At 40.6% G+C, this 27,682-nt stretch overlaps 1 protein-coding gene across 1 annotated transcript in view; it reads left to right on the forward strand.

Moving 5' to 3' along the window:
- The first annotated feature begins 2,194 nt into the window (after positions 1 to 2,194).
- The window catches only part of SMCHD1 (structural maintenance of chromosomes flexible hinge domain containing 1), a 69,855-nt gene continuing 44,367 nt past the window's right edge, over positions 2,195 to 27,682 (forward strand). Inside the window, exons 1-20 of the mRNA XM_081013031.1 lie at positions 2,195 to 2,639; positions 6,746 to 6,821; positions 7,446 to 7,607; positions 8,315 to 8,397; positions 8,488 to 8,618; positions 9,072 to 9,186; positions 10,029 to 10,148; positions 10,386 to 10,552; positions 10,858 to 10,951; positions 11,459 to 11,669; positions 16,343 to 16,466; positions 16,553 to 16,733; positions 17,227 to 17,424; positions 20,818 to 20,931; positions 23,023 to 23,129; positions 23,328 to 23,410; positions 24,112 to 24,225; positions 25,924 to 26,001; positions 26,088 to 26,207; positions 26,465 to 26,609. Of these exons, the coding sequence (XP_080869157.1) occupies positions 2,481 to 2,639; positions 6,746 to 6,821; positions 7,446 to 7,607; positions 8,315 to 8,397; positions 8,488 to 8,618; positions 9,072 to 9,186; positions 10,029 to 10,148; positions 10,386 to 10,552; positions 10,858 to 10,951; positions 11,459 to 11,669; positions 16,343 to 16,466; positions 16,553 to 16,733; positions 17,227 to 17,424; positions 20,818 to 20,931; positions 23,023 to 23,129; positions 23,328 to 23,410; positions 24,112 to 24,225; positions 25,924 to 26,001; positions 26,088 to 26,207; positions 26,465 to 26,609 (2,582 nt within the window). The 5' untranslated portion in view covers positions 2,195 to 2,480. The remainder of the gene's footprint in view (positions 2,640 to 6,745; positions 6,822 to 7,445; positions 7,608 to 8,314; positions 8,398 to 8,487; positions 8,619 to 9,071; positions 9,187 to 10,028; positions 10,149 to 10,385; positions 10,553 to 10,857; positions 10,952 to 11,458; positions 11,670 to 16,342; positions 16,467 to 16,552; positions 16,734 to 17,226; positions 17,425 to 20,817; positions 20,932 to 23,022; positions 23,130 to 23,327; positions 23,411 to 24,111; positions 24,226 to 25,923; positions 26,002 to 26,087; positions 26,208 to 26,464; positions 26,610 to 27,682) is intronic.

Genomic DNA, 27,682 nt, shown 5'->3' on the forward strand with positions numbered 1-27,682 from the left:
AGGATGAACAACCAGACCACAACCTGTGGTCTTTCTTTGCAACAATTAAGACAAATAACCAGACCACAAATGAAGGTTCAAAGCTCTATTTTCTTAAACCGGTATTGCACAGTGAGCAATCGCAGCCTTATTCTCTTCTGACTAACCCATCCCAACCTTCTCATTGTGTGGTTACACACTGCCATCCTTCAATGTCTAATTTTATTATTTATTAGTTTATTAGACATTTATTTCTGATTAATTATTCTATTTTTAAACTGTCTACAAACATCTATTCTTAATGATCCATGATTAATATATCCATTATTTACATTAGAGATTAAACAATACTAGCCATACTTCTTTCATGTATATTCAACTTTTTATTCTTTCACATTTGAACACAGAATGTTCTTAACTTCTACTTAAAACTTTTTTTCTACTGGGAGGGGTTAGTGAAAGTTTATAGATTGCTAAGGAGCACAGCTAATATCAAATAATGGAGTTTTAACAAAAAAAATGGAGTCCTAACAGAGAGAAATAGGAAATTCTTCTTTATTCCTAGATTTTATATGATTACTAGGGGTTTCTGTCCGCTTGCCAAGTCCCCTAGAGCATCGCTGTCCTACCCCAGCTGACAGCAGCACCCCAACATGTGCCAGCTTATTCCATAGTACCAGCATCCTCTCTCTGAAGCATCTCTTGCTCTGCAGGGCACATCTGAGCTTAACTGTTTCTCCCTGCTTCTAGTGACATCACTCCACCACCCTCCCCTAAATCAAGCCCTTTTTATCTACAGAGGGAGGACTCCATTCATTTGTATTCTAACACCTATTTCCTTTGATGCTTTGAACTCCTAATGGTTAATCCCACCAGGTGGTCCCCTCACAAAGAAGTTTGCCTGACTTCATTAACACTTGTTTATTTGGATAGGATTATAATGTCTAATACACAACCCAGGAAGTGTGCCTATTTAACTAGCTTTTATCTGCTAATTACTGATGCCTATCCCTGGGTCCACCACACCTCTTCCTACCCCTAATACACATTTGGATCTGGCTATTTTCCCATTCTAATGTATTGGCTCTAATAAATTTCTAACAGTTATTAAAGCCAAGCACTTAGCACCCACAGATTGATACCATTTCTCGGTAGCACACATCCATATTAAAAAATATAACAATAAAAGGTAGATAAGTTGATTTTATTTAATATATTATAATTCTTGTCCTATAAATAAGAAAGGCTTGGATTGCCATGTTGGTACACAGTAGAGCAAATGGGGGAGGAAAGGAAATAAGGTAACCCTAGATAAACATAACTCCTCTGGGCAATAGGGATTGTGTCAAAGGTTTCATAGAAAAGCTATGATTGGCGGAGGAATTTGAAGGAAGAAAGTAAGGAAGTAATGGAAGCAGTTGCAGGTATAGGAACAGCAAGGAAGAAAGCAATTATTTAAGGGAGCAGCAAACTCAAACAGCTAACAGTGCTCGAGTAATCTGTGTGAAGGTAACATTTATGGTTTTAATAACGGAAAGGTAAGAGTGGGAAGGCCTTGGAGAATTCTGAAAGTAAGCAAACATGTTTGAATGGGATATGGAAATAGAAAGGAGGCCAGTATAGGATTGAAGGAGTAATGCGTAACCAGGCAAAAGGTGCATGATGTGGGCAGCAAAGGCAAATCAATCTACATTAGATTGGCAACAGACCAGTCTAGACTGAAAGGTGCTAAGAATGAAAGAAGGGCCGTGCAATCGTCACCGAATTTGGTGAGAAGTGCTGCTGGGTAGCATGACATGCTGCATGACATTCCAGGTACAGCAGTGAATCCAGGAGAACACCAGCCTGTGAATATAAATAAGCTGGTTCTTTTCCCCACATGCCTTTCGATCCTGTCACACAAATAGGGAAATCCTCCACTGCTGTCCTCTAGGCCACTATGGCATAGGCCCGCTGATCCAACACGCATTACGAAAAGAGAAAGGACTTTTCCATCACTGGGAAGGGCACCTGGGGAGAAACACTCCCTCCCATCAGGAGTAACTTAACGGCCAGCGGAATAGCGGCGGTTTCGCTTCCCCCTTTTCACGTCAGCGGCGGTCGCGCCCTCGATTCTCGAGCGAGCCGGGTTCCGACCTGGCCAGAACAATAGTTGCCATGGTGCGTTTCACAGCGGACGTGACGTCCTTGAACTAGAACGGGCCGGACCCCCCTTGACAGCCGCCGGATTGAAACTCCCGCGAGCGCTTTCGCTTCCGGGTTTGCCCCCTCCCTCGCTCCGCCCCCCGTCCGAATCGCCTCACTCTTTGGGTTTTGTTCCCCGCAGCGGGGCGCCGCCCCCTCGGGCAGACTCAGGCCCCGCCCCAATCCACGCCCCGCCCCGCCCCTTTCCTCTGCCTTCGCCGCTGCTGCTCTGAGCTGGGCGAGCCGCGGCGGCGGATGCGGGCGGCTCGGTGGTTGAGCTGAGGCGCTCGCTCGCTCGCAGGGAACTGTCAGTCAACATGGCAGCTGCAGAGGAGACGGCGGAGAGAAAAAGCAGCGGCGGCGAAGTCCTGTCTGTCTACGTGTTCGACCGGCGCCAGGCGGATTCGGACGGCGAAGACAAAGTTGTGAAGTGTCCTGAGGGAAACTACGGCGCCTTCCGTAGCGCCGTGTGCCAGGTGAGAAAGCGCTTGTGAGGGCTGGGGGGGGGGGGAGAAGGGGGCAAAAATGCGTCACGGCATAACGGGCAACCGACGGATGGGGAGCCAGCAACCCAGCCCGCTTTTTGGTAGGGTGCTCGAAGAGCCCGGACTCGAGGGCGCCCGGTGGCTTCTCTGACACGGGGGTGGGGTGGGGGCGGCGAATCGCGCGCGGGGTGTGGGGGCTTCTCTTGACACGGGTGGGCGAAAAGGCGCGAAATGGCCCGGCGGCTGAGCGAGGTTGACGGGTGGCGGTGTGAAGCGAGAGCGCGAGTGTCTCTTGCGTGCAGGGAGGATGGCCCGCTCGGGAGGAGCAGAGCTGTCATGTTGCGAAGGAGCAGGAAATGCTCGCCCTGCAGGTCCCTCACTGTGAACTTGCGGCTTGGCAAAGAAGTCTGTTGGGCTGTTTCGGGTGGATGCTTGTTTTTCTTGTCTCTTTCACTCTAAGAATAAAAATCTCATCATTGGAGGATTTGCAGCGCCTCATCGGCATCTTGGATTTGCACGAAGTCAAGGGGAAGGGGGTGTAAGAGAAAGCGGGTTGCAGCACGAGCGCAGCAGCCTTTGGCATGGGAGCTAGAAGGGAAGGACACGAAACCGAAAGTGGTGGGAAAGGTCCGGAGAGATTGCTGTTTTAATGTTTTGACAATCAGAGCTGGCTTCAGTACAGAAGCTGTTGTAACAGAGCCTGGTCAAACTCCCTTTTTACTGAAGCCTTATTTCAAGTAACCACTTTCCCCCTCAGTGCCCTCCTTGCTCCAATCAAATGTCTGCCATTATTGAAAACTGTGTTTCTCACATTATGTCCTCTGCTTACTCTACGAAAACCTCTGTTGTTGTTTGAAACCTCAGTTTTCCTGTTAGAGTCTCTGCAGCTCAGCTTGCTTTACTCAAACCTCTACCACTGATTAAAACTTCATTTTCCTCTGTGTACTTTCCTTCTTCTGTACTCAAACTTCCAGCCCCAGCGCCAGACTATTTTGTGCCCTAGGCACAGCTAATTACTTGTACACACACATACACATACAAATTGCATCAGCAAGGGCCTTAGCATCAGTATTTCCAGATAAACCTTATGTCATTAAAAAAAAACTATTAAGCATCATATATACTACCAAGATGGTATCTCAGTGGTTTCAAAGCATCAGTTCAGCAGAGAAATAATTATAGATCCATTGAACCAAACTGAAGAAACTAGTTGCTTCTAGACAACACTTAGCAGCATTATTGACTACCAAGTTTAAAATGTGTGCATTGCAGGGCACAAAAAGGCACATGGATTTACGTCCAGGACTCTTTTGTATGCCATTTTCTTTGCATTTAATGTTACTCCCATTAACATAACTTTGAGCACACAGATTCTCATTTGGTAATCCATTTGCTCGAACTGTCCAATAAGAGTTTCTGTCATAAAACACCTGTAGTCTCCTTTAGTGGAACAAATCCCAAGAAGTGTTCTCTTATGATAACCTCATAAGGCATGGGCAGGGAGGACAACTGCCCCCTCCATCAAGTAAATCCATTAAAATACTTAACTGAGGTTCTGTGCCCCCAACATAAAGCCTGGCTATGCCCATGTTCACGCAGGTCACTTCAGTGCTGCTAACACAGCAGTTTGACTTTACCCCCAGAGGTGCACTACATTATATCTCAAGACAGACGGATGCCATCAACAACAACCTCAAAATACTAATATATACATAAAAACAGTTCTGATGTATGAATTACTTCAAAAATAATAAAAGTATTCAAAATATAAATATAAATTAAAATATCAGAAATTTATAAGAAAAAACAAACTAATCTGTATAAAACTGTGTCCCTCAAAGGTCAGCACTGTGCCCCTGTGATATCTGCGCCCTAAGTTGGCCTAATGATAGCAGCCCTTCTGCAAAGTTCTTACTCTTTGGTACTTCAGCTGCCTTGTGTGAAAGAGATGGAGGATGAAGAGCCCACTTTGAATATTCTATAGAACTTTCACACAATTTGTTTCATTCCTGGTACCATGTGTTATCTTCAGTTTGAAGTTCATGATTCAGTGTGTAATTTATTACAGGTATTTTATTAACAAACAACACCCATGTATGCAACATCCACCAGGGTGGATACAAATCAATGATTTTTTAAATTTAAATTGGGTTTTTTTTAATTTAAATTGGATTTTTAAAATTTAAATTGGATTTTTAAAATAAAATGCTTTTGGATGGACAATATTTCTAAATATAGTTTTCTATTTAAGTTACATTATAGTCCAAAGGCTATTCATCTGGAAATAAGGATTTGTTTTAAGTTTTTTTAATGTGTGCTAAAACTCAAAGTTTTTTTTAAAAAAAGTTTAACCACGTCAGTTAACAAACGTAGATACATATGCTATAATGTCATTGTTTAAGTTAAATAAATTGTTTAAATTGTTATTAAGGAAACAATTATTTTTCTCCTTCCAATAAAGTGCTTCAGGAAAGTTGTCCAAATATAAACAGTTAACTTATTAAACCTCACAATACTTTCATAATTATCTGTCTGTGTATTTCTAATAGTATAACCAAATCAGTAATTTTTTATATAACTGTAAATACTCTGAAAATTTGTTATTCCAAAAATGAAACCTTCATCTGGTTGTAAATATTAAGATTATACCAGCAAGAATGAGTATTTCTGTAAAAAAAATGATTTAAATCAAGTCTTAGTGACTAGTGATTTAAATCAATTTGATTTAAATCAAATCCACCCTGACGTCAACCAATGGAACATAACATTCTGTAATTAAACAAACTAACTAGCAGACTTGCTCTTAAGATTCTGTTCATCTTAAAGATGCAGCAGCATACATCAGTATTGGAAGTGTGTGCAAAGGGGGATGCAAAACAGGAGAGAGGAGGAGACATGGAAATGGGGGGAGGGGATGATTTGTTTGCAAGAGTGAGCTGAGAAAGGGGAATAAGAGGGAGGGAAAGTGGCAGCATTGGGGATCATAGAATTGTAGAGTTGGAAGGGATTCTGAGGGTTGGTCTAGTCCAGTCCAACCCCTACAGTGCAATAAATCTGTTGACAGTCTTCTCCGGGTGGGCTCAAACAACCAACCTTCTGATTAACACACTGACCCAGAACTACTATATTCCTCTTAACCATGCTGTTTCCTGCAGTAGTGAAGATAATTGTATACAACTTTATCAATACTAGGCTACATCTCAGCTTTGGACTTGTTGTTCAGTATAGAGGTCTGCTGAGAAATGATTACCAACGATGTTCTGATGCAATACTTCTAATTAAAGTGTAAAACAAACGCAGGAAGAGTGTTTTGATTAGGTGCTCAGAGACTTTCTCTAGGGCAGATCGAAACTGCATTCTAGTCATTCTAGTCTGTAGTTTAAGCTTAAAAGTTTAGAAGACTGCGGGTAAAGCTGAATAAAACTTTGTCGATATTTATGAGATGAACAAAATGTGTCATTCCATATTACAAGAAGTAATAAGATCTTGGTTATAAAAGTAACGTACAATATCATATGGAGAAATGAAAATGTTTGCAAAGAGAAAAATTTAGAAGCCACGGAAGCCCTGTCAGACATTTGGCTTCCAAAAGAATGTTCGAAAACTGGAACAGTCACTTCCGGGTTTCGATCGTTCAGGAGCCAAAACGTTCAAGAACTAGGCTGTTCAAAAACCAAGGACTTATAAAAGTGAACTTATAAAACAAATTAAGCTGAAACCAAAAAGTGCCTACATGAAATACTGGGCTCATAGTAAAGAATGGAAAGGGTCTAATGTGCTCCAATAGCCTTATAGAGTTTCTCCTACAAAAATGTTTAGATGGCTTTAAAGGGGGATTAGAGAAATTAATGGATGAAGTATCTTCAGTATCCATTTGCCAGGGCAGCTAAACAGATTCTCCAGGTTCAAGTACAATATGCCTTTCAGTGCCAGTTGCTCGGGGCAACAATAAGGCATTGTTAAAGGAAAGTGCATCCTGGACTATATAAACCTTTTTGGTTTATAGGACACTTCTTAAGGTTCTTGAATGTTTTTACCCTGAGCTCTGCTTTATCTCCCTCCACCCTTCTAATTTAATATTTAACTTGCCTTTGTAGGTATTTGGCATTTCCTCCAAAGAAACTTTTATTGTCACAACCACAAATAGAATACAGATCACAAATGAAAACTTTGGTATGTAAGTTTTTCTTAATGGTTACAGTCTATACCCAAATGCTCTCTGATAAAGTAGCGAAAGTGCATGAAAACTCATGCCTCACCCATCATTGTTTATTTCTGAGATGCTACAGGACTCCTATTTTTTATCAGAACACTAATTAGTTTCTGTATACATAGCAGGATTTTAAAACATAAAATCAAAAATGGGAAATATTTTTATGCTCTGTGTATGGAAATCAATTTTTTAAAAGAATAACACAAAAGTTACGTGCTAACTTTCATGTAGTAGCAATTGAAAATTAATATCCCTTGTTAATTGAATATCTGATTTCATTACTAAATTGTTTTTTTATAAAATGCAAGCTAAGTAATTTATATTGCAAGTCTAAGGGGAAAGAAGCTTTGTACTAAGTAATCAAAACAATGTACATGCAGGTCCTGCTTTCTGAACACAATGCATTCCCTGGAAATTGTTCATTAGGCAATTGTAGTGTTTTATCTTTTTGTAAACTGCTGTGAAGTTTTTTTACGCTCAAACTGTGTATAAATTTTATGAAATAAACATATAAGTAAATAAAATATATTTAAACAGCAGTATGAAAAATGAAGTTGGATTTTTATTTCATATATGTGTTGTAGGGGGAATGGTTAAAGATGGCATGACCTTCTATTTGCTACAATCAGTTGACCAGTCACTCCCCTCTGCAACAAAAGAGCGTATTGATTTCCTACCACATTATGATACACTTGTGAAAAGTGGAATGTATGAATACTATGCTAGTGAAGGACAAAATCCTCTTCGTAAGTATATCAGGTATTCTTTGAACTGTAACTGTATGGCACACAGTTAATTAGTACGTTGTATTGTTAAGACCAATGTTTTGCTATTAAATACTATGCAATAGATTTAAAAAATAAGCTGTAATTAAAATAAAGTTAGTTTTAAAGTAATCTTTAAAAAATAGCATCGGGATTAAAACAAACTTTTCCTATCCATCTTCCTCTTTTCCCTTTAATAGCATACACACTTTACAACTCCTAAAAAGTTGCCTCCCCCTCAAGCTCTCCAACAACATACTTTAATGTGTTGAACAGCTGTACCAGTCTATAGTGTCCTATAATCTCTGGTATTGGCATAGCACCTCACATTGGGTTGTTGGGTATGTGGGGAACTCGGGTCAGAATACTGCTAATTATATTATGGATGGCTGATCTAAAATGCTGACTGGGACTGGGAAATTGTCCCAACAGAAGACATTACCTGAACTTACAGTATGACACCAAAATTCAGTGTAATCCTTATATGAATGAGTCTCTGTCAAGTTTCTAATAGCCATCTGTCACTACCTCTCGTGTCAGAGAGAAAGATACTCCTCTTTTCAGAAGCAAAGAAGATAAGGTATAGCTTGTATCGTATGTTGCCTTTCAGGAACATGTCAAAAGTGGATATTCTAATTTTTGTTAATAATTTTAATTATTAGCAAACATTTCTCTCTTTTTCTGTTTAGCGTTTGCTCTTGCAGAATTAATTGATAACTCTTTATCAGCTACTTCTGAAAATACTGCCGTCCGGAGAATACAGTTAAAGCTGGTAAGTAACTAAGGAGCTACTCCAGTGTTTTGCAGGGTTATTGTATGATAGAATCATCATATACTGTTTCTTCTTCTTTTTAAAAAATAGTTATTTGATGACTCTCAAGGGAAACCAGCCGTTGCCGTGATTGATAATGGAAGAGGCATGAGTTCTAAACAACTGAATAATTGGGCTGTGTATCGGTTATCAAAGTTTACACGACAAAGTGATATGGAAAGGTTAGGATGTTCTAATTTCAATGGTATTTAAGTATAAAATTGGTGAATTTCATTGTGTAAGAATTCAGTGTTCTCAGGACATGTTTTAAAAAGTTCCCGTAGTTCTTAAATGCTGAGAAATTGAAACAGCTAACAAAAAGTCCAAATAATTATACTTTGAGGTCTCAGTATTTCAAGTCTTTTATCTTTTGTTAAGATATGTAGTTTTTACATTGATAACTTTGTCAACCACTTTAAATACTTTAGTAATTACCAGGAAGCAAATCAATGTTTCTGAATATTTGAATGAATATATAATGGAGATATTTTGTAATGTTTAGTTAGTAGTAAGCATTACGTGTTCTTGCTTGGTATTGTTATTAATTGGAAAAGTTTTCAGTAATGTCTGATATACTCACACTTGCATATTTAACAGCTTCTGCTATTTCTTTTTTTGTCTAATTTTGCTATTAGTGACCATTCAGGATATGTACGTCCTTCAGCTGTACCCCGCAGTTTAAATAGTGATATATCATATTTTGGGGTTGGTGGTAAACAAGCAGTGTTTTTTGTTGGACAGTCTACCAGAGTAAGTAACATTTTATATTTTTACAATTTTAGCCATTTTATGTGGTACTTCTTGGCTAACCTAGATTAGCAACTGGCTGTGTTTTCCTGCTTCTGTATGCAGCATACCTGTAAAGTGTGCCCCATGCTGATACAGTAGTCATAAGGAAAATCATCAGACCATTGTCACCAATTGGCTATTAGAAAGGAGGCCTGTCCACTTAGCAGTTATTGGGAACACTGGTTTGGCTTACCCACACCCTTCATGGCCTTTGGTAAACGAACAGGACCCCTTTGCCTCCCAGCTGTTAGTTGGTAACAATAGTTTTCCTACATGAACCACAGTCTGGCAATTGGGACTGCTGGTCTCAAACACTGGATATTACACACTTAAAATGAATGAGAATACTCTGTGTTGCTGGTGGAGAGAAGGCAGTCTTTGTCTTGAATACGACATAGTAATGAGACGGGGTGAATTCTATATCTGGGTGCTGTATTGGGGGGAAATGCATACTGATGGTCCCTTCTTGTCATCTTGTGTGCACTTTTGACAGAGGTGGCTTCTCTTGTGATTCTGAAACTGTTCTACAGTGGTACCTCGGGTTAAGTATTTAATTCCTTCCAGAGGTCCATTCTTAACCTGAAATTGTTCTTAACCTGAAGCACCACTTTAGCTAATGGGGCCTCCTGCTGCTGCTGCACCGCTGGAGCACAATTTCTGTTCTCATCCTGAAGCAAAGTTCTTAACCTGAGGTACTATTTCTGGGTTAGTGGAGTCTGTAACCTGAAGCGTATGTAACCTGAAGCATATGTAACCCGAAGTACCACTGTATTTATTATTTAAAATTTTTAAATCTTGAACAGATGATAAGCAAACCTGCAGATTCTAAAGATGTTCATGAGCTTGTACTTTCTAAAGAAGATTTTGAAAAGAAAGAGAAAAACAAAGAAGCTATATACAAGGGATACATTGTAAACAGAAAGGTAAGGAACTTAAATTATTTGTTGAGTTATACAAAATACTTGAAAAAAGGTCATCTTAGTACTTAACAAGTAGCTACCAGGGTTTAGGCAGTTGTTGGGAAATTAATTGTACCAACAAGTTTTATCTTTTCTGATAAGCAGCTGGACAAGAAAGATGAGAGCAGTTGTTTCCCAGATTATGGTTACAATTCCAGTCAAGTGACCTATTTTATTTTATTTTAAAACTATTTCTCAAAGCCATCTGACTCTTCCCATATTGTTAATGATGATGAACGATTCCTGCACAATCTTATCATGGAAGAAAAAGACAAAGAAGGTTTCACTGCAGTAGTTATTACAGGAGTACAGCCAGAACACGTGCAGTACCTGAAAAACAATTTTAACTGTTGGACGAGGCTACTATCGTGAGTTGTTTGTTAAAATAGTTAATATGTTCAAATGCTATTTACTCAAATCTTGCATTACTTAAGATTTTTTTGTGCAGTTTCTGCAAATCATTTATTAATTGAATTTACTATAAATTTATACTAGTCTATATTAGTGCATAGTATGCTTAGTGCTGCTTTCAGGTTTCCAGCTGCCAGTTGTGGGGTGCTCATTTTATAACTTAACTTGAAGTAAATGCCTGCTTGATTATTCAACAGTGTACCAATTTTGTAAATGTATTTTATTCAAACTTTTAACAGACACATATACCATTTTTTTACAGACACATATACCATTACTATATCCATGGACCAAAAGGAAATGAAATTAATTTGCCAATGAAGGAAGCAAGAACTTTCAACAATATTGATATTGAGGTAGGATCTATATACATTGGTTTGCAAATAATTACATTTGCTTAGAACCAGGTACTATCCAAAGTGTTACACTTGCAAAACAGGGCTTTCCTATTTCCTCCTTTCCCTGCATTGTTTCTGGTGTTCAGGGAACAGCATGAGCAATGATGCAGTGGGATGCCAGTGGAAAATATTGTCCCTTCCTTGCATGAACAGAAGTGTCTATCTGCTAGCATAAGTAATCCTACCCATTGAACAGTGGGAACCTCTGGATCCTACCCACTTCATATTGTGTACATCTGCCCTGCAAGGAGATAAAGCTCCATTCATGGCTCTAACCTTTAGACAGCCCTGTCACTACCATTCCTATAAGCTATAAGTTACTGGGGAGCACAGATTCTCCTGATTCCTGGTTTGCACAAATCTTGGAGCATGTTGTTAAGTTTGTATTATTTCTGCCTCTTGATGACCGTGGCAACAAACAACATTTATAGGAGGAACTTGCATTTATTTGTTGTTTATTTGTAGATTTCAATGTATGAAAAAGGGAAGACACCTAAGATTGTGAATCTTAGAGAAATTGACAATGATATGCAGACATTATATATAAGTACAGCAGCGGATAGTTTTGAGTTCAAGGCGAAAGTTGAAGGAGACGGTGTAGTGGAAGGTGTTATACGCTATCACCCTTTCTTGTATGATAAAGAAACCTATCCTGATGATCCTTGCTTTCCTTCAAGTAAGTTGGGTAACTTTCATACTATTTCTCATTGATGTACTAATAACGAAGGCTACATTTTGCATCCTCCTTGTGCAGCTCTTTAGCTTGGGAGCGGGGAACACTGCACTGAAGTGGTTTCACTTCTGCCTTTTGACTTTTTCCAGAGAGTAGCAATAGGGAACTATTGCCCCATGTAAATTGCTTTCATAGACCTGATGAAGGCCTTTGACCTCGTCAACCGAAAAGGACACTTCACACTGCTCAACAAGATAGCATACCCACCTAAGCACTATAGTATGATTGTTTCCTTCCATGAGAACATGTGTGGCACCGTCCAGTATGACAATTCATTCTCAGATGCCTCCCCAATAATAATAATAATAATAACAGTGTGTAGAATGGCTGTGTTCTCAACCCAGCTCTCTTAGGCATATTCTTCTCCCTGTTGCTCTCATATGCCTCCAGATTGACTGCAGATGATGTGCATGTCCATTCAAGAAGCAAGAGGGTCTGTTCAACCTGGCATATCTTGATGCCGAGACAAAAGTGGTGGGTTATTATCTGGGAGATGCTGTTTGAAGATGACACAACCTTGACAGCACAATCTGAGGAAGCTCTACAGCAAAGCTTTCCAAACTTTTCATGTTGGTGACACACTTTTTAAACATGCATCATATCACAACACAGTCATTCAGTTTTACTAGCAAACCAGAGGTTAAACTAAGCCCTTTCCAGCTCCAGGAGGAGAGTGGGGAGAGTTTACACAACGCACCTACATACTGCAGCTGACACCCTAACATGTCACAACACACAGTTTGGAAAGCTCTGCTCTCCAGAGTCTCATCAGCTGTTTTGCCCAAGCCTGCATGATGAAGACCAACATCCTGGGTCAGGACGTCGCCAGCACTCAACAAATCAGCATGGGTGACAACATGCTTGAGGTGGTAGACAATTTTGTCTACCAGGGTTCCACCATAACCAGCAACCTTTTCATTGATACTGAGCAGTACAAGCATACTGCCACAGCAGGTATGGCAATGTCTCACCTCTCCAAAAGAGTATGGGGAAATGTGCCTAGGTAGCTTCAGTGCATAGAAGTGTCTTACTTACTGGTCTTGACAGGTTTGTCAACTACAGTCCTTCATGGAAAGAGGTAACTTGGCTCAATGCTCTGTTAACCTGAAGACTGGACAGTTTTTACTTACTCTCTGTGGAGCTGCTGGTTTGGAAGTTGCTGTCAGTGCAGAATGCCACAGTGCTGGTGGGCACAAATGGTCAGGTGCACATCGTGCCTCCACTGGTTGCCTGTGTGCTTGTGAGCCCAGTTAAAGGTACCGTATTTTTCGCCCTATAGGATGCACTTTTCCCCCTCCAAAAATGAAGGGGAAATGTGTGTGCGTCCTATGGGGCGAATACAGGCTTTCGCTGAAGGGAGCTCTGCTCCAGAGGGTCGCGCAGAGCTGCCTGCCCTCCCGGGCTCCGCGCAGCTCTGTGCGACCCTCAGGAGCCCGGCGCCAGTTTTTGAGATCTGCAAGGGAGGCCTTGTTGGCAGTTCTGCTGTGCTGTGAAGTTTGTGAAGTGGCAGTACCTGAGAAGACCTTCTCTATGGTAGCCACTCGGCTGTTGAATGCCTTCTGAGGTGCATCTGGTTTCGTCACTGTATACATTTCAACAACTGGTCAAGCCACACATTTTTGCACTGGCAATTGGGACTGGAGGATGAGATTAGAATATCCCTCACTGCAATGTTGTTGTTTCTGTCCGCTCTTCATTCAGCTTAATGATCTAGTACTGTTTAGGTTTTACTTAGTTAACTTGTAGTATTGAGCTTGAAGGTAACCTGCCTTGGGGCAGGCTACATGGCGAAGGACAGGGCTATAATTACATATATATATAATTCTACAACCTGAAATTCTTATGCTGTAAAGTGCACCTAAGGTTAATGGGGACGTTTGGCTGAAACTTTTAGGGTGATCACTTTTAGGGTGATCTGGAGACTTCCGGGTTGGCGCCACCGGCAATGGCGGAATTCCTCTGATCGGGAGGAATTTGCCTCATGGAAATTCGGGTCTGGCCGCCACGGCGAAGGCGGAGACCCACTAAAAATCACAGGCGGGTGAAGCCTGTCAACGTGAGATTCGGCGGGCACCTTTTGCGCCTCCCCTACTCGCGGGGAAACCCGGTTTCGGGGATCCGGAGCGACGTGGGGTGAGTGGCGCGGTGCTTTGGATCGACTGCTTCTTCCACGGAGCGAAGCCGCATAGCTGTTGCTGGAGAGTGCTGACTTTTTCCTGTGGGCAATTTGATCTTAAAGTAACTACCCGTGAGTAGAGTGAAGAATTGGATTTTTAAACGTCTTAATTTGGCACCGAAACGGGGAGGCTCAAAACAGGAAGTCCACCTCCCCTTTTTGTAAATAAGACTGAGGCAAAGAGGTTGCAAGCTAAAGTCTTGGAAAGCGTATTGTAAAGGACTAAATTCTCATCAGTAAAAAATATTAAACCCCCGTTGGAAGCAGGAGAAGAGGGGGGAGGCTTTGGATTGTGTATCCCTGCAGGAGTGAGTGAAGGAAGTTAAAATACCACCGTTCCAAACCTGGAAACGGGCTGCACTTAGTAAGACCAACGTGTCTTGGAAGGTTCCTTGACAGCGAATAGAACGTTCAGTGACAGCTAGCATAAGAGAGATATATTGTTTCCATTGTCTTCGTCTGCACTTAAAAAGGAGTAAAAGTAATGGAAAATTGAAACAACTTTATTGAACTTTATTAAAAAAGGAGGAAAGTAACTGAAAAATGAAACTAACTTTGGATTATTGAAACTGTGTTTAAAAGAGGACATACTGACCGATACAAATACAACACGCTTTCCCCTAGTGGAAGCTTTTGAAATTGGTTACTCTATAGGAGCTGGGCTAGGGGAATTTCCAGCTGCAAGATAAAAAAGTGTGAGACTTTGGAATTGACCTTGAATCTCTTAAGTGTTATGGCAAATGGAAAGGAAAAAACAGATGGGATGTCGACAGAGGAGGCCTTAGTGGCTGCATTATTGAAAATAAACGATTCGCTGGAACAACTCCACTAGAAAACAGATGCGATAAATGTGAAATTGGATGTTGCAAATATTGAAATTGATTCAACTGTAGAAAGTTTAAATAACTTGGGACAAAAGGTGAATACCAATTCAGAAACCACCCAGAAACTGACACAGGAATCTACTTCGATATGTCAAACTGCAGATGAAGTTAGGGGAAAAACCCTTGCTGCTGAATCTAAAGCAATACAACAGGAGAGGAGAGTCCCATCCATACAAAGACAACTTGACGAGCATAAGTTGACATTCGTTATGATTGAACTTAAAGAAGAACGGATGAATTTGAGGACCAGAGCCCTATCTGAATTGGAAAAGGGAAACTTGACAGAGTTTCAGGAGGCGATACTAACATTGGTTGAGAAAGAGAGGTATTTGGGGGTTAGTATGACCGCCAAAAATGTGAATCTGCTTAAGGATAACTGCGAAGGATGTTGGATTGAAGAGAAGAGGGATTTGGAAATATGGACAAATCAGAAGTTGTTACTGTTGGACCGAGTTATTGTGGTGGGGATGAGGGCTGCTGTTTTGCTGGGGATGTTGCTTTTGTTTCAAACATTGCAAGCTTTGGATGGGATGGAGGGTTTCAGGAGGTGGCAGAGGGATGATCCTAGAGTTGTTTGGCAGGGCGGGAAGCCTCGAGTAAAATTTAAGATATTGATGGATGCCAAAGAAGGAGGGGGACCTGCCCTGCCAGACCTTTAAACTTTGCTGTGAACCATCTGCTTTTTGCTGGTTGAGAGAATGGTTGCTTTTTGAAAACACTGAAGCGTTGGACAATGGCAGATGAAGTTGATGGACTATATGGAATTGGCGGAAATGACTGGCAAGATCCGAGACCAGGGTGAAGAGTCAGTGGAAGAAGATTGGAAAAAGTTTAAAGACTATTTATAGAAATATTGTAAAATTAAGGAATGTTAGAAAAATGTTGGAATGAAATTATATGGCTTTAGCAGAAATGTCATAAGGAATTAAGTATAAATAGATTAATAGAAAATTAAAGGAAAAGTATGGCAAGAATGTGTTAAGATAATTATAGAACAGAAAACAGAGTAAGATGGAAAGGAATTGCTGAAACAAATAATAGAAGTGGAATACAAAAAGGGAGGTGGGAGGAGGTCGCTGGAAATAAGTGAATGAAATATAAGATATTGAAAATGTTTGAGGTGTTTTTAAATTGTTTTTGCTTGTTTTTGTTTGTTTTGTTAGTCCATGTAGCATTTTTGTATTGTATTTCAATTGTTGTTGTTTTTCTTTTTTGTTGTTTGTAGTGTTGTGTTGGAAATGTTAAAAAAGTAATAAATATCATTAAAAAAGAAAAAGAAACTTTTAGGGTGATCTGTTTCCTGCTTTGTATGACAAGGGAGAAAACCATGAAGCCTATTGGGTCACTGGGTATTAAGCTGTACAAACTTTACTTTACTTTACTTTACTTTACTTCACTTACCAGTGTTGAATAACTTTTATTAGTTTGCTGCATATTTGACGGGAAACTGTATGACTAATAAATAATTAGAAATAGTGGTTTAATGTTCTATTTTGGAGAACAATGTCTTCTTTCCTTGCATTCCTTTGTAATTTGACACTCATTTTTCAATTTAGAATTAAAAGATGACAATGATGATGATGAAGAATGCTATGTAATAGAAAAGGGAGCAAGAGGGAAAAGGCCTATTTTTGAATGTTTTTGGAATGGAAGACTAATACCATACACAACTGTTGAGAAGTAAGATTATGCCTATGCAATAATTTACATTTTTATTATTTTTATTATTTTTGTAAAAGTTTCTAATCATTGCCTTTCTCCTTAAGCTTTGAGTGGTGTGCTCTGCCCAAGAGAGGTCTTGCCCCATCTGAATGTTACAACAGAATTTCTGGTGTGTTATTTACAAATGACAGATTTCAGGTCAGCACAAACAAACTGACTTTCATGGATTTGGAATTGAAGTTAAAAGACAGAAACACAATTTTTACAAGAATCGTCAATGGACAGGTAATACTTGTTCAATTTAATTGCTTGTCACAATTGGATAAATAAATTAAGAGAACCATTATATGTGAGCTTTCTGTCTTTTTATTGACTTACTTTAGATTTTTAAATTACATTGCCTAAGTTTAGACTTCTATTGTATTTGAGGAGTTTGGTATGTGTTACCATAATGTTGGGGCTGGCTCCTAGTCTGAAGGGGCCCTGGGCAAAGTACTTTCTGGTAGGTTCCTTCCCTACTTCATCAATGGACCTTGGGAGGCTTACCTGGCTTTAGTAGTAGTACTGAGCAGATGGGTCTAGTCACCTTTTTAATTCCCCTCAGTGGCCAAGTGATGCTAGGTCAGGAACATTGTGGGTAATTAAAATTGCCACACCTTGTCTTTCGTAATTTTAAATAATGACTAATTGAAGCTGAGGCCTGCACAAGACTGCACCTTCCGACAGTCATAAAGGCTGAACTACAGTTACTCTAATACATGTTCAAAATTCTTCACAGGAGCAAAGAATGAAAATTGACAGAGACTTTTCATTGTGGCTCAAGGAGTGCCATGAAAAACATGACAAACAAATAAAATTCACACACTTCGAAGAAATAATTACACGCACTGAGCTGCACTCTAAGCGCTTGCAGAGGCCTTGGTCTACATATTTGGCAATAGAATGGGATGGAAAGACATACAAAGCTGGGCAGCTGGTAAGTTAATTGCTTGTTGATGACACTTTTTAAAGATGGCCTAAAACAGATTTGAATGCAACTAAAGTTTAATATAAATAAAATTATAATATGCTTTTAAAAGAATGTTTGCTGGGGAAATAGAAGTACTTTGTTGCTTATCCTGTATAATGCAGGCAAAAATATTGATGTTATATATTATTTTATGTTATAAAAAGCTAATTTAGGATTCAATTATTGCTACTGTAAAAAAAATATTTTAAATGTTTTTATTGATGTGAGCATTTCTACCCCACCCTTGTAATGCATACATATCCCTCTGGGTGTCTTAGAACAATTAAAATCACAGTATCATTATGAACCCATGATGTCACAATACTTTTTTTTACTGATAATTCTAATATTCCTTGTAAATGGCTTAGTGGTTTTATTGCAATCAAGCAGTAGATAGATAGACACTTTAATTATGCCCAGAAACAAATTAGCAAACAACACAGCTGTTGCAGATGATGTGTAAAGTTAGCTGTTTGAACACTGCCCTAAAACTGGATCTTAAACCCCCCAAAACATGCTCACTCATTCTTGCAGTTGTGTTCTGAATCAATCGAAGTTTCCAAAGATTGTTCAAACGTAGCCCAAATTTAACACATTGCAGAAATATAACCTATATGTAATTAACACATCTGTTGCTGTAGCTGCATCTCCTAATCTCAGATAAGTGGCCCATCAGCCTATGAGGGAGTAAGGCACTTCTGGCGCCCAATAGCCACATGCGTGCCTAGGTACAAGGCTGAATCTAGGACTAGCCAAAAATTGCAAGCCTGCTTCTTCAAGGGGAAAATGAATGAGACAATGTTTTGGCAAGCAAGGTGTGAGTGGGTGAGTGTTGCAACCCAAGGTGAATATTGATGCTCACCCCTCTTCAGTGTTAATGTGTTCCATTTTATTGTTTTTATAAATTAACAAAGCCTGTTGGGATAATCTGGGATGACTTTGAAGGCAGCAAAAAAGTCTCAACAAGGCATTTATTAATTATCACTACCAGCTGTTGCCCCATCAGCACATGGGTTTCCACTTGCAAAACAGGACTTCCCCCCTCTTACTACAACCCAGTTTGGGGATCAGAACTGAACTGTTAACTTGAAAAGCGTCAGCCTTGCTGTGTTTGCTGGTCCCGTGGGTAACTGTGAGGCGAGGTCCAAGTCCAGTCCGAGATCAAGGGTGCAGTAGGGAGGCAGTCCGTCAAAGCTGAAGCTGGGTCCAAGGCAGGGAGTCGGGTGAGGTCAGGAGCTCCAGCAGGCAGGAACAGGCTACCAACAATGTTGCTCCCACAACCTGGGACTGGGCTGGCTGGCTTTTATCTGCCCCAAGGCATAGGGCGGCCCCGGTCCACAGGTGACTTGCCTCTCCTGGCCTGGAGGCGAGCACTCCTCCTGCGGGAACTTAGTTCCCTCCGCCTCTCTGCCCTGAGCCTCTGCAGTTCAGGAGAGGCTGGAGGGTTACCGGACCCAGAGGCAACCTCAGCTTCCCCTGACGGGGCTGAGAGTGGAGCACCTGCAGGCATGGGTCCTCCACCTCAGGAGCCAAAGCAGACTCAGCTGGTGCCTGCACCTGAGGATCCAGCACAGGTTAGGACCCTTCAGCTCAAGCCCCAGCCCCAGCTCAGCTGGTTCTGGAGGCAGGGAATCCTGTGCAGGCTGGGATTCCTTAGGTTCACCCTCTGAGTCTGAATCCCAGGCCATCACACTGTGTGTGTCAAGGTGATCAAACCTGAGACACACAGCCTCAGAACTTCCTTTGTAAAGGAACATAAGGACAAGTAAACTTTCAAAACACGAACATGTAAAAGCTTTATTCTCCTAACCAAGTTTTACACAGCCTGTGGTATCTCTCCCTAATGAAATGCTATCCCTCAGAAAAGGGAAATAGGAGAACTCATCTTTCCAGTTTCCTATCTAAGCAGACTAGCCCACCCCCATCCCCCACAAAGGATTTTGTGATACCCACACCAAGGATCCTTCCCAGGAAATCCTTGCAGCAGTGATAAACAGGGAAATGGTGAGGTGTGAGAGAAAGACACATGTTGCCTCTGTGGGTTGGCGTAGCCTTCTCCAAAAGGGATCAGAGGGAGAACTACTTTTATGGAGATATGGGATGGACAAAAAAGTTCTATCCCACAGGATCCAGAATGCCATAAGATGGCAAAGCAGCATTAAATCCTGGTTCTAGATACAAAAAATGTCTCTGTATTGTCCTCTTCACATGCATGGAAACATACTTCAGGCTCAGAGTTAGGGTCTAGCCCACATTACCTGCATCACCGGGCTGAAGCTTGACCTTCACACCTCCCATCCATTAGCCCACAGCCTTGCTTCTTTGTTTCAGCCTCTGTAGGGAAAACACATTTCAGATAAATGGTTGCTAAGGCTTGCTAGATTGAACTGTTACTTTCAAGGCTGGAGCAGACTGCAGAAAGCTCCATTATTTTACTAACAGCTTGGGTTTCAAAATCACAACTAAATTTAATTATTTTTAAAACATTTCAAAATGAAAAGATAGAAGAGAGAAAATAAGTGTCTTTGAAAGTATTAACTTTTATAAATAATGAATACACAAACTTTCTTCCCAGTGATATTTTTTTTAAGTTCCAGTTTCATGTTGGTATCCAGCTAGTGTCACGAACAAGCTATGCCTGTCACTATGATACGTGGGAAGGTTTATTCCCAACCAGAACAGTTTTTACTGTATCCCCTAACAGAATATAGACCGCAAACAACTTTTTTCCTTAAACACTCTGTGCCGTTGAACCAGCATGGTAAACAGAGGTTTTTTTAGAAATGATGCACTGTGTCTTTGGAATAAACTTGGAACCTCTTAAACAGTCCCCACCCCCACCCCCAACTCCAGTTCGTAACATAGTGTAAGCTCTTTATTTCACCATGCAGTGGGTTCTCACTTGGAGAAGAACTTTTACATACCAAATTGCATTTGCATGCAGGAGATGCTTTTACCAATACTGTTTTTGGCTACTGAAGAATTACAGTAAATAGAACTACAGTGGTACCTCAGGTTATGTACTTAATTCGTTCTGGAGCTCCGTTCTTAACCTGAAACTGTTCTTAACCTGAAGTACCACTTTAGCTAATGGGGCCTCTTGCTGCTGCCGCGCCGCCAGAGCACGATTTCTGTTCTCATCCTGAAGCAAAGTTCTTAACCTGAAGCACTATTTCTGGGTTAGCAGAGTCTGTAACCTGAAGCGTATGTAACCCGAGGTACCACTGTATGTTAGTTAGTCTTTGTTGTTGTTGTATGTTCATGCAGATTGAATGGATCCACCAAATATTATTTCTAGGATTAAATTAAATCTGTAAAGAGTACAGTAAAAAAAAAAAAGAACTTCTGTTTGTGTCTTAGGTAAAAACAATTAAAACAGTTCCATTACTCTATGGCAGAATAAGGAAATTTTTTCTATATGGAGATCATGATGGAGATGTGTATGCTACAGGAGGAGAGGTTCAGATAGCTTTGGTAAGTGAATAGTCAAAAGTTGTAAACTGATTAAGTGATTTAATTAGATTAGAGGTAACAATTTCTTTGAAAGTCTTCCATGAAGATTGTATTTTTCGCTCCATAAGATGCACCTGACCATAAGACGCACCTTCTCTCGCTGGAGCCTTAGCAACCGGACAGAGCCTGCAGCTCAGTCAGCCTGTATCCAAAGGCGGCGGCAGCAGCAGCAGCAGTGAAACTAACCTCATTGGCTTTCCTGGCGGCTGCACCAACAGCCTCCACTGCTCTTTTCAATGAGCCTCATTCTCCGGCCGCAACATCTGTCTCCCTGGGCAATGTTTGCTCAGACATTACTCGGCTCTGGCGGTAGCCTCTCTCTTTTTCTCTCTCTCTTTCTCTCTCTCTCTCTCTCTCTCTCTCTTTCTCTCTGGCCTGGCATTAAGCCGCAGCAAACTCCTGCTTCAACTACATCCGCTCCCTGGGAGAGAGGATGCCAGGGGAGGGGGGTGGAAAGAGAGAGAGCGCTTGTCTAGATCAGGCGTTGTTGTTGTTAATTTGTATACTGCCCTCCAGCCGAAGATCACAACATAAAAATGCAAAGCAAAAACAGAGCAAAATTGAAGGTCGACCCCTTGCCTTGCAAACATAATCCAGATGTGTTGCCTGCCAGCCTTGCTTGCTCATCCAAGGGATGAAGAGACCCGTTTCCTCTACTTCTGGGCAACATCTCCCTCAGAGCCTTCAGACACACATGGGCATCTGGCAGCTAAGCCTCGGGGTGAGAGGCAAATATATTGTTTGGCGGAAGCTCCCCGTCCCAATTTGACAGAGCATGCGAGGGAGAAAGATCCCCCTCCGCGCTGGCTCCTGGCTGCTCTCATGCAAGTCACAGAGCCCCTCAGATGGAGGGAACTCTAAAGCGTATTCTAAAGCCCTCTTCCCCTGCCTCACCTCTCCTTACCCCCTCGTGCGGGCGCCGCCATTAGGACACTCGCACGGGCGACGTGCCACGCCCCTGCTGCCCTGGGAACCAAAGTCCCCAGCTCCTCTGCTGCCAGGGACCACACATTCACTCCATAAGATGCACAGACATTTCCCCTTTTTAGGAAGAAAAAAGTGTGTCTTATGGAGTGAAAAATACAGTAATTATATGCAAGTCAAACCGATTCCAGCTAAAATTGTTAAAAATTTGTACAAATCTCTAAATGATGCTCAGCTTTTTATTAGCTTGTTTATTATTTGTCTGATTTAGAGATATTAGAGAAAAGATAGCTGCACTTGACCCATTTCACATTTTATTTGATAATAAGGCTTTTAGCCCCTCCATTATAGATAACAGTTCTCTTAACCTACTTTCCTCCCAGATCTTCATATCTCTTAGATAACAGCAAAGAGAGGTGACAGCCCTGTACTTAAGTACTGTACTATATAATATATTATTTTATATTGAATTTAATATAACGTTTAATCCTGCAGTCTCGGGGAGGGCAGCCCAGCTTTCAACCAAGAATCACAGAGCAATTTACAATAGAAAAATACATACCACAGTAGCAAATAAAGCAATAACCACCCCATACAACCTATGGCTTTTAAAATTAGCCAAAGGCCTGAGAGAAAAGGAATGTTTTTGCCTGGCACCTAAAGTTATATAACAAAGGCACCAGGCGAGCCTCCCTGGGGGGAGCATTCCACAAGCAGGGAGCCACTGCAGAATGTTATGGGTCTCTTGGAAACCCCCTCACAGGCACTGTAGATAGAACCACAATTAATGCTTCAATGGTAGAGAGAGCAAAAGCGGAGCATGGTGGAGGCTAACCTGAGGAGGATTTGGACCCTCCTAATTCCCCTGACTGGGAAAGAATATCAGCCCTGATGCTAGCATAATTCTTTTCCTCTACTTTCCAACCCTGCACCTTCTGCCCTAGCCAACGTGAGATTGGGTAGACTCAGGATTTGTTGGTTCCAGGGGCACAGATTTACCACTTCCAGCCCTCATTGGATTGTTCTGCCCATGATGATATAAAGTTCTATGTATCTGAATCCAGATATAATTTAATTCTATGCTTCCTTATCGGAAGTCATTTATAAATAAGTAGCTTAACTTTTCAGGAACCCGAGGGACTCTATGATGAAATCAAGGTTATACCAATATGCAAACTTGATCGTTCCGTTTCCAACAAAGCAGTGAAGAAATACATTGAAGAGGAAATTTCCAAGTAAGTTTATATAAGCCAATGAAAAGCTAATCTGTTAATTCAAAAATATGCAGGCTGTGTTTATTTATATTTATTAAATTTGTATACCGCCCTTCATCTGCAGTTCACAACATGGTTTAAATGAATTAATCTAGCAGATTTAATTGATTAAAGCTTGCAGTGCCAGAAAATGTAAATAATAACTTTTTTTTTAATTAGGCTTCCTGATAGGTTGTCAGTAACATGGCCCGAAGGAGATGAATTATTACGAAATGAAACTAAGCTTGCAGGAGCTACCATAGGTATGTGTTAATGATAAAGGGCTGGATCTAGAAAGAAGTGACATTCCTCCCACCAGCAGCTCATCATACCTCCTAAAAGGATCCTCCTGAATAATATGAGCTATGGCACAGGAGACTGAGGAGGAAGTGGGGTCATCAATAATCAGGTAGAGGCAACTTCCATGAAGGGAACTAGCACTTATGGAAAGTGTCTCTGCCTGATTTTCAAGCATTTGTCTCCCCCAACACAACACAGAAGAAGAAGAAGAAGAAGAGTTTGGATTTGATATCCCACCTTTCACTCCCTTTAAGGAGTCTCAAAGCGGCTAACATTCTCCTTTCCCTTCCTCCGCCACAACAAACACTCTGTGAGGTGAGTGGGGCTGAGAGACTTCAGAGAAGTGTGACTGGCCCAAGGTCACCCAGCAGCTGCATGTGGAGGAGCGGAGACGTGAACCCGGTTCCCCAGATTACAAGTCTATCGCTCTTAACCACTACACCACACTGGCTCTTTCAAGAGGGTTCTCTGACTTTTGGAGAGGCTGCTAAGGAGAGAAGGGGGTTGGAATATCATGTTCTACCAATCCACTTCTATGGACCATGTGTGTATCTAATTTGTAGTGTAATTTAAATATTACTTATGGACAAGTGGAGTTTGAAAAGAACTTACACTTGGATGTGTTTAATGTATTTGGGGGGGTGTTCTGTTTTTTTATTTATAGGAGCACTAAGAATTGAAATATTAAATAAAAAAGGAGAGCCTATGCAAAAGCTTCCAGGGTCAGGTCATGGAGCAGCGAAGAAATTGCTTGTGGAACTTAAGGTCATTTTTCATTGTAAGAATGCAATCTGTTTTCATTAGATTGTTTTAAAACATTATTATATTGAGGTTTGATACACTAGCCATTAGAACAGAGCTTTCCAAACATTTCATGTTGGTGACACATTTTTTAGACATGCATCATTTTGTGGCACAGCAATTCAGTTTTACTAGCAAACCAAACTAACTGCTTTCTAGTCCCGGGAGGAGCGTGGGGAGCTTTAATGTGACACACCTACACAATGCCGGGGAAACTCAGCCAGATGGGCGGGGTATAAATAATAAATTATTATAATGCAGCTGCCACACTAACGTGTCGCGACACACGGTTTGGAAAGCTCTGCATTAGGATAACACAATGTCTCATGTGTTAAACACTTAAAGTCCTGATGCATTTTAAAATATATTCCTCTAAAGCAGCAGTGGGGGATCTATGGCCTTCCAGGTGTTGTTAGACTCCCACTCCCTAGCTACTAGCCATGCTGACTTAGCCAGCACATTTCAGGCTAGTAATTTTCTTGCAGGCTACTAACTTTAGAGGATTTATTTACAAGGTTGTGTTAGCTGTTTCTGGGCAGACTAAAGCAATCAACTATTCTTCAGTGCATCAGTCATGGGCACTTCATTTTTCTTTGCTACATTTTGTGGGGGTAAGGACAGAAGGAGCAACTCTGGAAAAAGAATATAAAATTGTGCATTGTATAGGTTCCTATATTCCCATATTTAAGCAGCAGTCTGGTGCTCACTTATTTGGAAGAAAGTCCTCATTGAACTCAAGTGGATATACTTCTAAGTAAATTGGATTGTGCTGTTAACATTGCAGACTCATGGGTGCTAGTAGTAAGAAAGACCCTATATAGGAATATATTTAAAATATATCCTTTGTAGGTAAAAAAAAAAAAAAGGAAAGCATGCAAAATGTATACAGTATTACTAAGAGATGCAAGGCTTAATTATGAGAATGAAACAACATTAATACTATGTTTAGTTGTTAATTAACATTGTTTAGTAGCCAAATTTGCACCAACCTTTAGGAAACATGAAGAAATAGCAATAGGAAACTTTTAAGTCATGCTTTAAAAATTCATCATTCATTTAATTTTCCTAGAATTCACTCAACCTACCTGGAAAGGGATGACCTTCCTCACCCCAAATTCCAGATGGAGCTGGGATGCGAAGTAGGATTATTTTTGACCTTGTGCAAATGCACAAGGGGCAAGAGGAAGATTAGGCTCCTAGCAACTACCATTTTTCATTCAGCTACTAAGGCGTTTGAAAAGTAGTGAACCTCTACATTTCCTGCCAGCCGCCTAATTTTCTAATCCTGTTGGTTTCCTTTAGGGGACATTTAAGCAAAATCAGTGTCATTTTAAATAACATGGCTGCGGCTGAATCAAGCCTACATCACTTTCAATTTAATTCTCAGTTCACCTTCACCAAACTGTTAATGTAGGGGTGGTTATCCCCTGACTTGGAGGCCTTATCTGGCACACACTCCAAGAGCACCAGTTTTGAAGACAGCAACAAAACTAGTGTGGGGTTGCTTTTTTAAGTAGACACAACACTGGTGTGGGCAGAGTAACCCCTTACTGAGTTACCTTAATATTATTATTAAAATACACATATATCCTGTATTATTTGTTTGCAACCTAATGCATTTAAAGATACCTTGGCACAATTTTTATATGTGTTTTCTTTCTTCCCCCTATTTAAGCCCATAATGGAGATAAGGAAATCATTTCTCATATCAGTCAGCATGGGGGGAAATGGCCTTACTGGTTCAAAAGAATGGGTGAGTGTTTTTGCTTTAAATCTACCTTACAGTTGAGCAATATTTTGATTATTTCATTTTAAACTTTTGTTTCTGATTATACACAGAAAATATTACTAAACTTGGATCCTACACATTGAAACTGCAAGTGGTGTTGAATGAAAGCAATTCCGACACTTTTGCAGTAAGACCTCTTCCATCAGAAACATTTAAATTTAATATAATAGGTAAGGTTAATACTGTTGTTGTATTTTAACCAGTCAGTGCCTGTTCTTTGCATGCAGAAGTTAGCAGTGTCACACTCAGTAAAATACTATTTTTCTATTTAAAGTTGGATTAAATGTTGAAAACGTTACTGAAAGTGTTAATCAAATATAAATGAGTTGAAGCATTCAGGCTGTATTCAGATGGGTGAAGAATGACTAGAATTAAACCACTAAACAATTTCATTGTAATAACATTGTTTTCCCCCCATCTACCTCAGAGGGCAAGCCTCAGAAGTTTTCAATAGGTCTTTTGGTTCCCCAATTTCGAGTTGGGCATCCATTCAATATTCCTCTAGATGTCCAGGATGAATTTGGTCATGCTACTCATCTGACAGATGATATTGTGCCAATTCTTGAGGCTAGGTAACTGTCATTTTAATTATTTTGTTTATTTAGTATTCTTAAATAAAGATTTGTATTTTCTCTGTTTTCCCCAATCCAGTGGGTCCCAGATAAATGTTGTGCACACACAGCTAGGTGCTTTTCTTTTCAGAAACTAGTGATCTGTCTCCTTTGCACCAAAAACTAAGATATTGTCTCTTGAATTCTTACACAGTTTTGAGGTTACATGGTGTTAATGCAGGAGGAGATGACAGATGTTTGCTGTATCACAACTGTGGCTTTTTGCCCATGCAAAATGAATGGAGTTCTTAAACTGGGATTTTTCACAGTATTTTTAACATGGAAGGATTCTGTATGCTGATGGGAGATTTCTCCCATCTAATTCAGGAGAAAAGACTAATTTCATTAGAAGGAGCAGTGTCTCAGTATTTTTCTTGCCTACAGTGAAAAGCAGTGATGCTAGACTGATCTATTGAGAATATACAGGAGTGAGACAATATTTCAGGTATCTTGGGTTAAGAGGATGTGTCCCTAAAATATGGAATTAAGCCATAATCTTTACCTATTTAACTGAATTGTCTATCATTCTTTTGAGCTGTCTTATACAGTGTACAAAGTGCAGTGCCCCCCCCCCCAAAAAAACCAGGCAATTTGAATATTTTGCAGCAGTGCCCAATCTGGACAGGGTGTTATCATTCCCAAACCAAGAAAATAGTGTTGGATTGACCCATAAGAGTTATTTCTGATCATAGACAGACACCTGGGCCTTGGGCCTTTAATTTTCCTCTGGTGGGGAGTTGTTCCCCATAGTCATCCTGACAGTAAAGGTAAAGGGACCCCAGATAGTTAAGTCCAGTAGCGAATGACCCTGGGGTTGCGGCACTTATCTCGCTTTACAGGCTGAGGGAGCCGGCGTTTGTCTGCTCCGCAGACAGTTTTTCCAGGTCATGTGGCTAGCATGACTAAGCTGCTTCTGGCGCAACGGAACACCGTCACCAGAGCAGTGCACAGAAACGCCATTTAGCTTCCCGCTGGAGCAGTACCTATTAATCTACTTGCACTTTTTGGTGTGCTTTCGAACTGCTAGGTTGGCA

The sequence above is a fragment of the Podarcis pityusensis genome (genome assembly GCF_964106645.2).
Source record: "Podarcis pityusensis genome assembly, chromosome: 7".
Classification (NCBI taxonomy): Eukaryota; Metazoa; Chordata; class Lepidosauria; order Squamata; family Lacertidae; genus Podarcis; species Podarcis pityusensis.